At 37.7% G+C, this 17,054-nt stretch overlaps 1 protein-coding gene across 3 annotated transcripts in view; it reads right to left on the bottom strand.

The window, feature by feature from the left end:
• The window catches only part of LOC149813000 (Major facilitator superfamily protein), a 162,887-nt gene that overhangs the window by 65,299 nt on the left and 80,534 nt on the right, over positions 1-17,054 (bottom strand). For 2 of the 3 annotated variants that reach the window (XM_089991755.1, XM_089991753.1), the window contains exon 10: positions 1,008-1,096. The exons of the other annotated variant lie outside the window; for it this stretch is intronic. In XM_089991755.1, the coding sequence (XP_089847881.1) occupies positions 1,008-1,096 (89 nt within the window). The remainder of the gene's footprint in view (positions 1-1,007; positions 1,097-17,054) is intronic. 3 annotated transcript variants of the gene reach the window in all.

Here is a 17,054-nt window from a genome sequence, read left to right as displayed (position 1 = left end):
ACTTCTTTGGAAATAAAAAGTATAAGAATTCTAAAAAGTATTTTAAATGAATTTAATGCCCTTAAAGTTCCTAAACTTAAACTTATTTTCTGTTTCTCAAATATTCGATCATGAGTATGAGGTCTCCTTATTTAAAAAATATTGGGTGCAGGATCGCTAGTCAGGGAAGCTGATTGGAGAAGGCTATAGGAAGGGAGATCTCTATTACATGGATTTTCTTCATCTTCTCATGGTTCTGCTTTGTTTGTGATGACATCTGAAAAGAGGTAGTGCATTCTTTTTTTTATGTTAACGGCATGATTATTGTTGTCGATGACAAAGACATGACTGAAGGTGTGAAACTTGGATTAGTAGAGTGCTTTGAGATGAAAGATATGGGTAAGTTGAGATACTTTCTGAAACTCATAGTGACAAATGTTTTTATCGACAATTTCTTGTTTTTCAAAAACTCGCAAAAAAATGAAAAAAATTCATAAATCTCGCATTTTTTTGGCAAAATTTCAGAAATAAAAAAATTAATTAAAAAATATAAAAAATATGTTTTATAAGAAAATATTAATAAAAATTATTTAAAAATAAAAAAACATGATTTTTTGCGATAAATAGCCATTTAAAACGTAAATATCGCGTTTAAATCACGGTATTTGTTTTTTTCATAAATCTCGCGATATTTTGAAAATCTCGCAAGAAATTGCCGTTTTAAACTTTTGAACCATAAGTAGCACTTATCAAGCACAACTTTTGAACCATAAGTAGCACTTATCAAATCAACTTCGTAGTGTGGTACACACACATATGCTCTACTACATAAATTGCTTGATAATGTATCATAAGTATCTATCACAGAAATAAATAAAAAACTAAATGTTACAGTAACCAAATTAGTGACATCCTTTCTGTGCTCGTCCATGAAAAATATACAAAACTATACCAACAAATAAGAAAAGAAAAAAGGATTAGGAGCTCAATATGCAGAAAAAGACAATATAAGGATGAAAGATACATACATGACGGTCCCAAGAATAGATAAGGTATGGCTGATCTGTTCATCAAGTGGAAACTCAACCCCAAAAACTATAAGAAACATTGCAGCTGCCTGCAAGAAAGGTTGATGCATAAGTATTAAAAGTGAGATTATTGATTTTCCATAACATATGTTTACAATTCACTATCACATTTGACATATTTCATTCAAGATATGTACTCAGCATGAATTTTGAGCACTCATAAAAACAATGAGTTATTGCAAGAGGATCAATGGAAACAGGTATTGGAACAAACTATAACATAGCTTCAGAGTCCAAAAAAAGAAGATTTAGAGAATATGGTGGGACTAAGACTAGTGATAATGAGAACCCTAGACCTGAAACAGAAATCCTATACTCGCTAAAAAGGAGGAAAGCAGCTCCAGAAAGTCTATTAGAATTTCTCTTATCGGGGAAAAAAATCATACTTCATTCAATCAATCACTTAGGCTTATATATAAGCTTAGCAAGGACAAAGCAACTAAAGCCTTAGGGAAAGAAAAGAGATCTAGTTAAGACTTACCCCATTCACTCCTATCCAACAACGTATTATCTCCTATGGCCTGCCACTGTGGAATCTACCTATTTTGCCTTGAATGGTCCATATGAGAAATAAGGGAATTACCTTGGGAATCATGTCACATGGACTCGCCAAAAAGGCCAACGCACATTCATCAATGCAATGCGGGTGCAGGTGCGGCAGGACTCATATCCAACCGCACTTGGTGCGGTCAACATTTTTTGGTGCGGTCAACCGTCATCCAAGGTTAAAAAGGTCCAAAAATGGACTCGGTCAACACTGACTGAGTTCATTTTGGTCCATTTTTTGAAAAGTATAACATGAAAAGAAGGGAAAAAAAACAAAAAAAGGGTTAGGGCACATTTCGGCCCCTCCCCCCTACTGTGACCCTCCACCCATGGCAGCAACAAGATCCCCTTCCAGCAAGGTACTCTCTCTCTCTCTTTATTAATGCCTCGCCTTGTAAGCCAGGTGTCGACACAAATACCTGGCCCTGCAGGGACAGGTGTTGGGTTTGCTTTAAGACAGAGTGGTTCATTCAAAACCAGGCCTGGGTGTTGACCCAGGTCTGATTCAACTACATGAGCCCGGGTTTGGACCCAAGTTTGACATAGCTTGGGACAGGAATGGGCTCGGCCGGATTCCCATAGAAGGCCTTAGGATAGTAATGGGTGGGCTTACCCTTTTTTCTCCAACTAGACTGAAAGAATGAAAGAAAGGAAATTGATCTTTTATCATCAGCCCTCTATCTTATATATTAGAAGCAGCCATCAAGTAATCCTAATCTCAGGCTACTATTTTTTTTTTTTTTGAAAAATAACGCTGGGGGGTTACCCGAATTTATATTAACTAATTAAGAGTTTACAAATGTCTTTCCACATCAAATTATTACAATTTCAAAGATAGAAAAACACATAACCCATAGCCAATAAAGGACCCTTAAGCATAACATCATCACAGACATAGGAACTGATCAACTCATAAGCTGGTCCTGAGATGTATCGACATTCAGCAGAAGCCCTAACGTCCCTGCACCAACGCTGCTTATTGAAGATTATGCACACATGTGCTCGCTAAGGAAGAGGTGATAAACACAGGAGATATTCCACTTCAACGAGATTGACCCTCGATGTTCATTTCACTCCCCCCCCCCAAAAAAAAAAAAAAAAATCTGTCTCTAGAGTAGAACTCCGCCTGTGTAGTTATACACTGCCGGTCCCAAGCCCGGATAAAGGAGGAGGGTTGCGGTAGGCCTGTGACAGCCAGCATAAAAACTTTGTCATATCCTATGAAAATGAACCAATATGAGAATTTCGTTGGGGCGTTCCCTACTGAGCGACGCGCTGTACTCTCTAGGCCCGGAGGCAGTGATAAATGTGCAAGGGTTGCTAGGTCGTCGCCCAGAAGCGACGCGTCACACCGGCGCCCGGGTGTGGTGTCAAATAGGCAAGGGTTCCCTCACTTTGTTGGACGGGTGGGGGTAAAGAAGTTAGTCCAAGACCATAAAATTAGGTTAGCCACTTGGAACATAGGGTCTTTAACTGGTAAGTTGGTAGAGTTAGTAGATGTTATGTGTAGGAGAAAGATTGATATTTTATGTCTTCAAGAGACCAAATGGGTAGGTGAGAAAGCTAAAGTGATAGAACCTTGGGGATATAAGATTTGGTATACAGGAATAAATAGGAATAGGAATGGAGTAGGGATTGTTATGAGTCGTCAGTTTATAGATAATGTAGTTGAGGTCCGTAGGAAGGGTGATAGAATTTTACTTATTAAATTAGTATTAGGTACGGATATTATTAATATTATTAGTGTTTATGCACCTCAAGTAGGTTTAGATGATTCCATTAAGCATCAATTTTGGGAAGATTTAGATGGAGTAGTACAAGAGACATCTTATGGAGAAAAGCTTTTCATCGGCGGTGACCTTAATGGACATGTAGGCATTAGTAGGGATGGATTTGAGAATATCCATGGAGGCTATGGTATAGGAGAAAGAAATGAAAGTGGAGAAAGGATTTTAGATTTTTGTTTGTCCTATGATATGATCTTAGCAAACACTTGGTTTAGGAAGAGGGAGTCTCACCTAGTAACATTTAAAAGTGGGGTTAATACGAGTCAGATAGATTTTTTCCTACTTAGAAAGAGAGATAGGGGTTGTTGCATCGATTGTAAGGTTATACCAGGAGAAAGTGTAGCTACACAACATAGAGTCTTAATTTTAGATCTTAGAATTAGACAATGCCGCAAAAGGGATAGACATAGGATAGATCCTAGAATTAAGTGGTGGGCACTGAAAGGAGCTAAACAAGGAATGTTTGTAGAGCAGGTAGTTAAGGAAGTTGATTGGTGTCTCGAGGAGGATTCAGAATCAATGTGGAATAAGATAGCGGGTGGTATGAGAAAAGTAGCTAAGGAGGTATTGGGTGAGTCTAAAGGCGGTGCACCACTAGGTAAGGATACATCATGGTGGAACGAGGATGTCAAATTAGCTATTAAGGTTAAAAGAGAGTGTTATAGAAATCTAAGTAAGAGTCGTGATAATGAGAATTTGGAGAAGTATATGATAGCAAAGAAGGAAGCTAAAAAAGTTGTTCGAAACGCGAGGGCTAAGGTATATAAGGAGGTTTATGACAAGTTGGATACCAAAGAAGGCGAGAAGGATATTTATAGGCTTGCAAAGATGAGAGATAGGAAATCGAAGGATTTGGGTATGGTTAGATGTATCAAAGATGAAACGCAAAGGGTTTTAGTCAAAGATGAGGAGATTAAGGAGAGATGGAAAGATTATTTTGATAAGCTATTTAATGATAGTCATGCTCAAGATCTTGGAGACTTCTCCATTCCTTTTCATGAGATAAATCGTGACTTCATGCGCAAGATTCAAAAGAAAGAAATTGCAGAGGCTTTGAAGAAAATGAAATCAAGAAGGGCAGTTGGCCCAGATGGTATACCTATCGAGGCTTGGAAATGCTTGGGAGAGAAAGGTTTAGAATGGTTGACAAATCTTTTTAACTTGATTTGGCGAACAAATAAGATGCCTAATGAGTGGAGGAAGAGTACTTTGGTGCCTTTATATAAGAATAAGGGTGATATACAAGATTGCACAAACTATCGTGGTATAAAACTCATGAGTCATACTATGAAACTTTGGGAGAGGGTGATTGATTCTAGGTTGAGGAAGGTTGTCATGATATCGGAGAATCAATTTGGTTTTATGCCTGGAAGATCAACTATGGAAGCTATACATCTTCTTAGACAACTTATTGAAATATATAGAGAGAGGAACAAAGATTTGCATATGGTTTTTATTGATTTAGAGAAGGCATACGATAGAGTACCTAGGGACGTTCTCTGGTGGACAATGATGAAGAAAGGTGTTTCTCTCAAGTACATTAGTATAATTAAAGATATGTATGAAGGAGTAGTAACCAATGTCCGCACTTGTGGAGGGGTGACAACCAATTTCCCGATAACGGTTGGGTTACATCAAGGATCTGCTTTAAGCCCTTTCCTATTTGCGATAGTGATGGATGAGCTTACGAGATCAATTCAAGAAAATGTACCGTGGTGTATGTTGTTTGCTGATGATATTGTTTTGATTGATGAGTCTAGAGCTGGGGTTAATGCTAAGTTAGAATTATGGAGACAGACATTGGAAGCTAGAGGTTTTAAGTTGAGTAAGAGTAAGACTGAATATATGGAATGTCGGTTTAGTAAGCAACGAAGTAGTGATGGGAGTGTAGTGAAGCTTGGTGAGCAAGATATACCGGTGAATAATTATTTCAAATATTTGGGATCCATCATTCAAAAGTATGGAGAAATTGATGGAGATGTAAATCATAGGATAAAGGTTGGGTGGATGAAATGGAAAAGTGCTACTGGAGTGCTGTGCGATCGTAGAATGCCATTGCGGTTGAAGGGAAAGTTTTATAGGACGACTATTAGACCCGCTTTACTATATGGTACGGAATGTTGGGCTGCCAAGAGACATCATATTCAAAAAATGAGTGTAGCTGAGATGCGGATGCTTAGATGGATGTGTGGAAATACAATAAAAGATAAGATTCGGAACGAAGAGATACGTAAGAAGGTAGGTGTTGCACCCATTGAAAATAAGATGCGAGAGAATCGTTTACGGTGGTTTGGACATATTCGGCGAAGGCCTAATGATGCTCCAGTTAGAAGGTTGGAGAAATGGGAAAATATATTAGTTAAAAGAGGTCGGGGTAGGCCTAGGAAGACTTGGATGGAGATGATAGGAAAGGATATGAATGCTTTGAACCTCACCGAGGACATGGCGTTGGATAGAAATGATTGGAGGAAAAGGATTCATGTGGAAGACCCAAAATGAATTTCTTTTTTGGTTCATATCGCTGACCCCAATTGTTTTGGGATGAAGGCGTAGTTGTTGTTGTTGTTGTTGTTTGTCTCTAGAGTAGACAGCAAAAGAGATGAGGTCCCAGCCTCTATAGGAACACATGCAAATACGATCGCATAAGAGCTGGAATCAGCTAGCCAATAACTATCCACAATCAGGCCTGTTTTGGCAAACATGGATATGTATTTCTGATGGGAAATCAGCCAGTCAAACGCAGCAAAGTGTTCAGTACATGACCCCCAAACCATCTCACTATTGCAGCTCTGTCCAGAAGAACTCCCTCATGATAGGACGCATTTCTCAACTTCCAAATATTCCAGCAAACGATGTGAAAATCATGGAGGGTGGAAACACGTCGTCATCCACCATTTTAGTTCGGAAATAAAATCAAAGTGCGGGTTCCTTTCTTTACCGAAAATTTTGCACACATATTTCCAAATCCTTTGAGCAACAGGACACGAGAACAATAGATGCTATTGAATTTCTTCCTGCTTGAAGCATAAAGGACATCTGTTAGGCAAGGCAACTCCAAAACCCTTCAGCCTGTCCTGAGTAAGAAGTCTACCATGGCCAGCTAAATATGCTGCCTTGGGTGGCACCTTTTTTACCTAGACTTAGCTAAACCACTCATAGCATGGGTGCCACTATGAATTGTATCTCATATCTCCTTACGGCAGATTCCCTTAGCACAAACAGAGTCTCTCCACCACAGCTCATCAGGTCCGGGAGATAACTGAAATCCTGTTAGATTAGGCCATAAGCTTTCAAGCCTAGGGAGAGGATTCATCCAATCCTCAAAGAGAACCAGACCATCCTTAACACAAGTTTTCTTCATACTTACTAACATGTGTCTTTTCCTCTCAAGGAGGAGAGATATCAACGGGGGACCCAGCCAAGGATCCATCCAAAACCGAGTACCAGTCTCATCCACCACCTTGCAAGATATGAGAGATTCAATCTGTTTCCATCCCCACAAAATTCCCTTCCAAGCTCCGTAACCAACGTCCGGATTAACACCCCAAAAGTTTCTATTACGAAGGTATTTAGAATGAATGAAATCATCCCAAAGAGATTCACCAAAATAAACATCGATTGCAAGCTTTAGCAGGTAGACGAGATTCAGTTCCTCTATCATTCAAAGCCGAACTCCACCCGCATATTTCGGTTTTCAGAGCACCTCCCACGCCACCAAGTGGGGCCTTCTTCCAGAATCTGAATCCTGCCACACGAAGTTCCTAAACATGGCTTCTAATTGCAATATCACCTTCTTTGGAATCTTCAATAATAAAATCCAAAACACAGGAATTGCAGTAAGTGTGTTTTGAATAAGAGGCAGCCTTCCACCGTATGATAAGAACCTAACCTTCCATGATTCTAGCCTTGTTGAATTTTTTTAATAAGGGGCTGGCATAAAGAAGTATTCAGCTTTCCCACACAAAGAGGCAAACCCAAATATTTCAATGAAAAACTACTAAGCTGCCATCCAGCTAAATGTGAGATCCTAGAAGCAATATCTGTAATGAAGTATGCGGAAGAATTTAAGAATGCAAATGCATTCCCAATGTCCAACACCGGACTAATACACAAGCATAAGAGAATAGGATTCCACAAGGAAACAATGCAAAAGGCCTTCAAAGAAGGCTACAACTATAAAATGTACTCTTTATTACAAAAGAGAAGCTTGCAAAAGCATGAGGAATTACAATGGGATGCACCCCTATTTATACATCAAGGAGGCACTTGGGGGCTCCCAATAGAGTCGTTGGGAGCCCCCAACGGTCACAATTGTAACCGTTGGGGGCCCAACGACTCTATGGTGGGGCTAAGTGGCTCAAAAAACAGTTTTTAAAAAATAAATAAAGAATAAATAAAATAAAAGGAGAAGAAAAACAAGTACCCCTATCGGGTACTTATGAAATGACCATAATACCCCTATCGGGTATTATGATGTATTTGGATATATATATATAATAGTACATTTATTTTAACACCCCCCCTCAAACTTTACGGGGAGATGACCGAAAGTTTGCCAAGAAAAAACAAGAAGCGAGGAGCAGGAAGTGCTTTAGTAAAAAAAATTGTGAGCTAGTATTCGGATGTGACATATGGCAGTGTAACTGTCCCACGGAGATACTCATCACGAACATAGTGACAGTCCATTTCTATATGTTTAGTCCGCTCATGGAAGGTGTGGTTCCTGACAATATAGATGGCACTTTTGTTGTCACAGCAAAGCTTTGAAGCACCCGAAATTTCAACTCTCATATCTTGAAGAAGACTTCGAAGCCACACAAGTTCCATTGTAGTAGTTGTCATAGCTCGATACTCAGCCTCAGTGGAAGATAATGAGACTTTCTGCTGCTTCTTGCATCTCCAGGCGATCAGCGAATATCCGAAAAAGACACAACAGCTAGTAGTTGAGATTCAATCATTTGGGTTACCTCCTCAATCAGCATCAGTGTAAGCAAGTAAATTTAATAAAGAGAGTGAGGATAGGAATAACCCTTTAGTTAAAGTATTTTTGATGTAGCGAATGATCTGAATCACAACACTCATATGCACAGTTGTAGGGGCATGCTAAAATTGGCTTGCGGAGTGCACAGCATGAGCGATATCAGGCCTGGTGATAGTCAGATAGGTGAGAGATCCAATGAGTTGCCGGTAAGGAGTAGGATCATCCAGCAGAACTCCATCCTCCAACCGTAGTTTAGCATTGATAACCTCGGGAGAGTACGCTACTTCAACACCAAGAAAATACCTGAGAAAACCCAAATTAGATATATCAAAGTTATGTTTTAACATATTTTTAACAGTAAGAATACTACTTTTATCATTTCCTGTGATGATCATATCATCAACATAAAGCAAAAGGATGATAATACTATTACCTGCACTTTTAACAAAGAGAGCAGTGTCAGTATAACATGAATGAAATCCCAATTTTATCATGATAGCACTAAATCTATCATACCAGGCCTTAGGGCTTGTTTAAGGCCATATAAAGCTTTTAATAATCGAAGACTTTGACCTTGGTTAACATTAATTCTCGGCAGAGGATCCATATATACTTCTTCTTTTAATTGACCATTGAGAAAGGTATTTTTAACATCTAGTTAAAATATAGGTCATTTCCTTGATGATGCTACAGCAATTAGAGTTCTAACACTTGTCATGCGAGTCACGGGGGCAAAAGTCTCCTCATAATCAATGTCATATTCTTGTGAATATCCCTTAACAACTAATCTTGTTTTATATCGTTCTAGAGAACCATCACTTTTTGTCTTGACTTTGTAAACCCACCGACATCCAATAGCTTTTTTATTTTGAGGAAGTTGAACTATTTAACAAGTTTTAGTTTTATTTAAAGCATCTAGCTCAACTCTCATTGCTTCAACCCAATGAGGTGTATTTTTTGCTTGATTATAATAAGAAGGTTCATAGTATGAATGCAAGGCTATTAGACAAGCTTTATAGTTAGGTGAGAGAGATTCATATGAGACAAACCTATTAGGTGGAATTGATTCCCTAGAGGGTCGCCTAAGGGAGATTTCTTCTAAAAGTTCATTAAGCCGCAAGAATTTTTCTAAAGCACTAATAGGTTGCTCTTGTTCACACCGGGTGTAAACTTGGAGATTGTCACCATTAGTTGGTGATACCTCAATATCATGAGAATCATCAGTATAAGTATTTTCTATGATTTCCGGATGACTTAAAGAGTCATCATTTGGATCTTCTAAAAGATCATTGAGAAACATATATTTGATTTCATTTGGTTTATCTAATATTTCAAAACCATTTTCATCTTCTAAAAAAGTCACATCTTTGGAGACAAATAACTTATTGTTTTTATAGTCAAAGCATCTATAGCCTTTTTTATTTTCACCATATCCTAAAAATACACATTCAATTGCTTTTGGTGACAACTTATCTCTTTTATGTAAAAGAACAAAACATTTACATCCAAAAATATGAAGACGATTTTAATCGGGTGTTAGGTTAAAAAGTTTTTCATAATGAGAGAGTTTATTTAATTTTGAAGATGGCATTCTATTGATTAAATAGGTGGAGGTTAACACGGCTTCGGCCCAAAAAATTTTAGAAATATTTTTAAAAATAAGTAATGATCTAGTAGTTTCTAAAATATGTCTATGCTTTCTTTCGGCTAGACCGTTTTGTTGAGGAGTTCTTGGGCATGATCTTTGATGACAAATGCCATGTTTTAAATATGATTGAAACTCATTTGATAAGTATTCTCCACCCGAATCGGATCTAAGAATGGATATGCAGCTTTGAAATTGATTTTGAACTTTTGCATAAAATTCTTTGAAAAAGTTAAAAACTTCCGATTTAAGGTTAAGAAAATAAATCCATACATATCTAGTATAATCATCAATAAAAGTAACATAATATGAATAACCACCTTTAGATAGAACCGGAGATGGTCCTCATGCATCGGAATGCACCAATTCAAAAGGTCTTGTTGACACAAAGGTTCTTATAAGAAAAGGAATAGACTTCATTTTTTCAAAAATGCAATCTTTGCAATTGATATATTTTTCTTTACAAAACTTGTTTCCAAAAGGAAAAAGATACATTTTAGAGTAACTTGGATGTCTAAGTCTTTTATGCCAAGTTTCAATATTTTTATCTTGGACATAAGTACAAAAAGAGGTATTAGGGAGCGTTAAGTGATCCATAAAATAAAGATCTCTTTTTCTATGGCCTTGCCCAATCCGCTTCCCGGACCGGAGATCCTGCACAAAGCACCCTTGAGATGAGAAAGATATTTCACATCCATGGTCGGTAATTTGGGAAACGAAAAAAAGGTTAAGATTTAGTTTAGGAACTATTCTTACTTTTGGAACAAAGAAATTTTGAATATTTTTAGGATTAAGAGTTCCAATAGAATTTATTTTAAGAAAAGTTTCATCGGTCGTAGAGACACAAGATATTTTTGAATTGGTGCTCACGTTGGTTAATGCATTTTCATGGGGAGTCATGTGAAAAGAAGCTCCGGAATCTAAAATCCAAGAATACGTACCGGGAGGAAATGATGAGGCAATGGCGGCACCGGAGGTGGAAGAAGTGACCTTTAGAATTTGTTGGAGAGCCATGAAAATTTAACCAAGAGTGTCCTTGAGATCCTGTTTTTGCCTTCATCTTTTTTGGTGGAGGGTTCCTCAACAGAAGCCACCTTTGGCTTGAAAGTCCCATTTAACTTTGGACAAACGGGTTTGATATGTCCCGGCTCATAACAATGATGACATATAATCATCTTCCTTCCATCACTCCCTTGTTTACCAAAATGAGGTGGCTTGTATATTTTAACATGATTGCCAGGTTTAGACACGACAAGAACTTCATTTATGCCTTTACTCATGCCATGCCTAGTCTCCTCTTGAGTGATTTCGGCAATAGCATCCTCTAATAGAGAAATAATAGATCTATGGAGGAGTGAGGATCTTACTTGTTCAAATTCGGGACGAAGCCCAAATAAAAATTGAAACAATCTATCTTGTTCCATTTATTTTTGTCTTAGTTTCATATCCTCTATAGCTACCCATTTAGGCTCTAAAAGAGCCAATTCATCCCACAAAGGGTTTAGAGCACTATAGTAATCTTGTATGCTCATATCCCCTTGTTTTGTGGTTCTCACTTTTTCTTGCAAGAAATAAGCTCTTGCAAGATCTTTTTGGGTATACATACACTTCATAAAAAACCAAGCCTCATTTTCTCGACGAAATTTAGCAATATTTGCACATACCTTAAATTCAACATTATTCATAAACCATGCTAGGATTTTTGCATGGTTGCTCTCCCAATCTTCCATTTGGCGATGACGATCTTCAATTGCTTTGAGACGAGCATCACCTTCAAAAGCTTTCTCTTGATCTCCTTCCATCTTTGTGAGCTTAAGTTGGGGTTCCGGAATGGTCACCATTACATAACCCCAAAACTTCTTTCCTTTGAGATTATTTTTCATTGTGGATGCCCACATCATGTAATTTTTTCCATTGAGCTTGAATGATAGGTCGATCTTGGCCTCCATTGCTTCAATACAAAGATTGAAAAAGGAAGAAAATAGAGAGAGACAAGATTTCACCTTAGAGATTCGAATGGCTCTGATACCATGTAATGAAGTATGCGGAAGAATGCAAATGCATTTACAATGTCCAACACCAGACTAATACACAAGCATAAGAGAATAGGATTCCACAAGGAAACAATGCAAAAGGCCTTCAAAGAAGGCTACAACTATAAAATGTACTCTTTATTATAAAAGAGGAGCTTACAAAAGCATGAGGAATTACAAGGGGATGCACCCCTATTTATATATCAAGGAGGCACTTGGTGGCTCCCAATAGAGTCGTTGGGAGCCCCAACGTTCATAATTGTGATCGTTGGGGGCCCCAATGACTCGATGGTGGAGAGGCAATTGAATTGAGAGCCAAACAATTAGAAGAGGATCACTTCTTCAACTTTTTAAATGGGCTTAAACCCGAGTTCGAACAAACTAGGTCATCTTTTTTGTCTTCTTTTTCTTCTCCTCCATTGGAAGATGTGCTTACCAAACTAAATTGAGAAGAAACTAGATTGGGGATGAATAAAACCAATCTAAGTGTGTTGGTCGTTCCTTCTAAGGATGAGGATGAGGGTGCTTATGTCGTCTCAAGAACGGAGAATAATGTCAAAACATATAAACCCCCTCACTTCAATAAGAGTCAAGGAGGAAGAGAAAATGGTGGGCATTATGGACGAAGAGATTATAATAAGATTATATGCCAATTTTGTAAAGAACCGGGACACATTAAACCGGTATGTCCTAAATGAAAAAAGATGATGGCTATGTCTACGACTTTCCAACCAACCAAGGAGGAAGGACCTTCAACTTCCAACAATCTTACTTTGTCTCTAAATAAAATCATGGAAGCTCTTCAACCTCTTCTCAAGGGATCTGTTTTCGGAGCCGCCATGACCACCTTCTCTCCTCCTAGTAAAACTCTTTGGCTCTTAGACTCGGGTGTATCATTTCATATAAATCCAAATGCTTTTGCTCTTTCTAAATACTCAAAAAAAAAAATCACCTTCTTTTGTCTCTACCGCGGATGGGGGCTTCTCTTGAAATAAAAGGAATTGGAGATTTTGAAAGACAAGATTTTTTTATTCCTAAAGTTAGATTTATCCCAAAACTAAATTTAAATTTGTTTTCCGTCTCTCAACTATCGGATCATGGGTGTGATATCAAGTTCTCATCAAATAAATGTTGAATACAGGATCGTTGGTCCAAAAAGTTGATTGGGAAAGGCTCTAGGAAGGGAGATGTATACTTTATAGAATTTCTTCAAATTCCAAAACAATCTTTTTGTAATATTGCCTAACATAAAGATATAAATGTTTGGCATAAACGCCTTGGGCATTCAAATATTGTCAAGCTCTCTTATTTACATTTTGCTAAAACTTTATGTAAAGACAATTTCAATTGTAATGATTGTATTCTTGGTAAAATGAGAAGCATACATTTTGGACAAAGGACTATGTTTTCATCCTATGTCACACGGACTCGGCTCCAAGGTCGACGCACCCGCGTCGACACGCACCGACACGGGTGCGGCTCGGACTAGGTCAACCTGACCCTGAGTGCGGTCAACGTACCCAGAGTCATTTTGGTTCATTTTTTAGAAAAAAAAAATTAAAAATCTCGGCTACAGAAATTTTTAAAAAAAATCGGGGGGGGGGGGGGTTAAAATATATATGTAATATATATTTATATATATATATATATATATATCTATATATATATAAATATATTCTGCCCGATAAGGGGTAATTCTGTAACTCGCCCAATAGGGGCATTTTAGTCTTTTTTTCTTTTTCTATTTTTTCCTTTTTCCTTTTTCTATTTTTTCCATTTCTTTTTGTCTTTTTTTATTTTTCTTTTTGTGCATTTAATGCACAGCCATTGGGGGCCCCAACAAAGAGTCGTTGGGCCCCCAACGGTCACAATTGTGACCATTGGGAGCCCAACGACTCCTTGTTGGGACTCCCAAGGGTCCCTCTCTCTTGCTTTTCTCTAACTCTCCCTCACTACTCTCTTGCCTATAAATAAGTGGGGTTTCCCCCTTTGTAATGTGTGGCTTCTAGAAGCCCTTTAGTGCATTTATAAGATTTTATGCTTTCTAGCCATTTTTGGCTTTTGTGTATGTCCTCTTTTGGACTTGTTCTTTGATTTCTATGTGTGAATGTCCATTGTAGGACATACATTTCTTTTCCGCATATTTCTTTACATGGTATCAGAGCCTTGGTTGTGCTCTTGTTTCATATAGCTAGTTGTCTAGTTTTCTCTCTTTCTTTGTTTGTCCTCCATTCTTGATTATATAATGTAAGGAGAACAAAAGATTGATCTCTCCTTCAAGCTTAACGGTACGAACTACATGATGTGGGCCGCCGCCATGGAAAACAACCTCAAAGGTAAAAAGCTTTGGGGATATGTGATGGGCACCATTAAGGAACCTCAACTTCAACTTACAAAAATAGATGGTGATCAAGAAAAGGCTCTAGAAGGAAGTGCTCGCATGAAGGCTATTGAAGATCACCAATCCAAAGTAGAAGATTGGGAAAGTAAGCATGCAAAAATTCTTGCATGGTTCATGAACAACGTGGAGCTAAAGATTTGCGCCAACATTACCAAATTCTGCTTAGCAAATGAAGCATGGTTCTTTATGAAAGGTATGTATACCCAAAAAGACCTTGCTCGTCAATTCTTTATCCAAGAAAAAATTTGTACCATTAAGCAAGGTGAAATGAGTGTAAGAGATTACTATAGCACTCTTGGACCTTTATGGGATGAGCTATCCCTTCTTGAACTCAAATGGGTATCAAGTGAAGATGTTGAAATGAGAAGAGAACAAATGGAGAAAGAACACTTTTTCCAATTTTTACATGGGCTTAGGCCCGAATATGAACAAGTAAGGTCCTCCCTTCTTCATAGATCAAAACCGCTTCCATTGGAAGATGCCATAGCCGAAATATGCCAAGAAGAAACTCGTCTTGGCATGATTAAGGGAGGAGATGAAGTTCTTGCCGTGTCTAGACCCGGCAATCATATGAAAGCATATAAGCCTCCACACTTTGGGAGGCAAAATAACTATAATGGCAATTATAGGAAAGTTATTTGCCATCATTGTCAAGAACCGGGTCATATAAGACCTAATTGTCCAAAGATAAATGAGCCTCCAAAAGGTAAAGTTGCTACTATTGAAGAAATTCCCCAAAAGAAGGAGGAGCCAATGAAAGGGAAAGAGTCCTTCTCCCTTGCTCAGCTATCCGAAGCACTTCAAATTCTACTCAAATCGCCGTCAACTTCGGGAGCCGCCATTGCCTCTTCTTCTTCTCCAGGTACGCCTTCTTGGATTCTTGACTCTGGAGCATCTTTTCATATGACCCCTATTGAAAATGGACTATCCAATGTATATAGCAACTCCAAAAATTCTTTTGTCTCCATCGCCGATGGTACCTCTTTACAAGTTAAAAGCTTTGGAACCTTAGATTTTTCAAAAGATTTTTTTGTGTCAAATGTAAGAGTAGTACCTCAACTTAATTTAAATCTCTTATCTGTCTCTCAAATATGTGATCATGGATGTGAAATCTCCTTCTCAACCAAGGATTGCTTTATTCAGGATCTTCAGTCCGGGAAGCGGATTGGGCAAGGGCATAGGAGGGGAGATCTCTACTACATGACCAATTTGAAACTTCCCACCAACTCTTTTTGTAATCATGTCCAAGATAAAAATATAGAAACTTGGCATCAAAGACTTGGACATCCAAGCTTCTCAAAAATGTACTCCTTTCCTTTTGGAAAGAAATTTTGTAATGAGAAACATTTTGTTTGCAAGAGTTGTATTTTTGGAAAAATGAAATCCACCCCCTTTCCAAAAAGAACATTTGTGTCAAAAAGACCCTTTGAATTAATTCATTCGGATGTTTGGGGTCCTTCTCCGGTCATATCAAAAGGAGGATACTCATATTATGTTACTTTCATTGATGATTTCACTCGATATGTGTGGATCTATTTTCTCAATTTAAAATCCGAAGTTTTTAACTTTTTTAAAAAATTTCATATGATTGTCAAAAATCAATTTTCAACTAATATCTCCATTCTTCGATCCGATTCCGGTGGAGAATATCTATCAAATGAATTTCAAGAATATTTGGAAACCAATGGAATTTGTCATCAAAGGTCATGTCCTAGGACTCCCCAACAAAACGGTCTAGCCGAAAGAAAGCATAGACACATTTTGGAAACCACTAGGACCCTTCTCATTTTCAAAGAAATTCCAAAATGCTATTGGGCCGAAGCCGCCTTAACCTCCACTTATTTGATAAATAAAATGATATCCTCATCCCTTCAAAATATATCTCCATATGAAAAACTTTTTGAAAGAACACCCGATTTTAATAGATTAAGAATTTTTGGGTGTAAGTGTTTTGTCCTTACACATAAAAGAGATAAACTATCTCCCAAAGCTATCGAATGTGTGTTCTTAGGATACGGAGAAAATCAAAAAGGTTTTAGGTGCTTCGATCCCAAAAGCAACAAACTATATGTATCCAAAGATGTTACTTTTTTAGAAAATGAGAACGGTTTTGAGAAAAATAAAGATATTGATGAAAGCGAATATGCTTTCTTATTTGATCTTCTCTCTCAAAAAGATGTGACTCCTCATGTAGAGGATGTTCTTAATGATTTAGAGGATACTCCTCTTAGTAATGATGAAAATGGAAGTAATGATGTTGAAAATAGGTCAATTCAAACCTATACTAGGCGTGGTCAAGAAATTCTCATAAGTGCTTTAGAAAAATATTCTCAAAGTTCCAACATAGAAGAAACCTCTTTAAGGAGATCTAGTCGAATCTCCAATCCTCCTAATAGGTTTGTTTCCTATGAATCCCTAACACCTAAGTATAGGGCATGTCTAATTGCATTACACTCTTATCATGAACCATCACACTATAATGAAGCCAAAAACATTTCTCAATGGGTTGAAGCCATGAAACTAGAACTTAGTGCCCTTGAAAAGGCTAAAACTTGGGAAATAACTTCATTACCCACTGGAAAGAAGTCTATTGG

Source organism: Nuphar pumila, chromosome 16 (assembly GCF_984573655.1).
Source record: "Nuphar pumila chromosome 16, dmNupPumi1.hap1.1, whole genome shotgun sequence".
NCBI lineage: Eukaryota > Viridiplantae > Streptophyta > Magnoliopsida > Nymphaeales > Nymphaeaceae > Nuphar > Nuphar pumila.
This window is presented reverse-complemented; position numbering and strand designations above follow the sequence as displayed.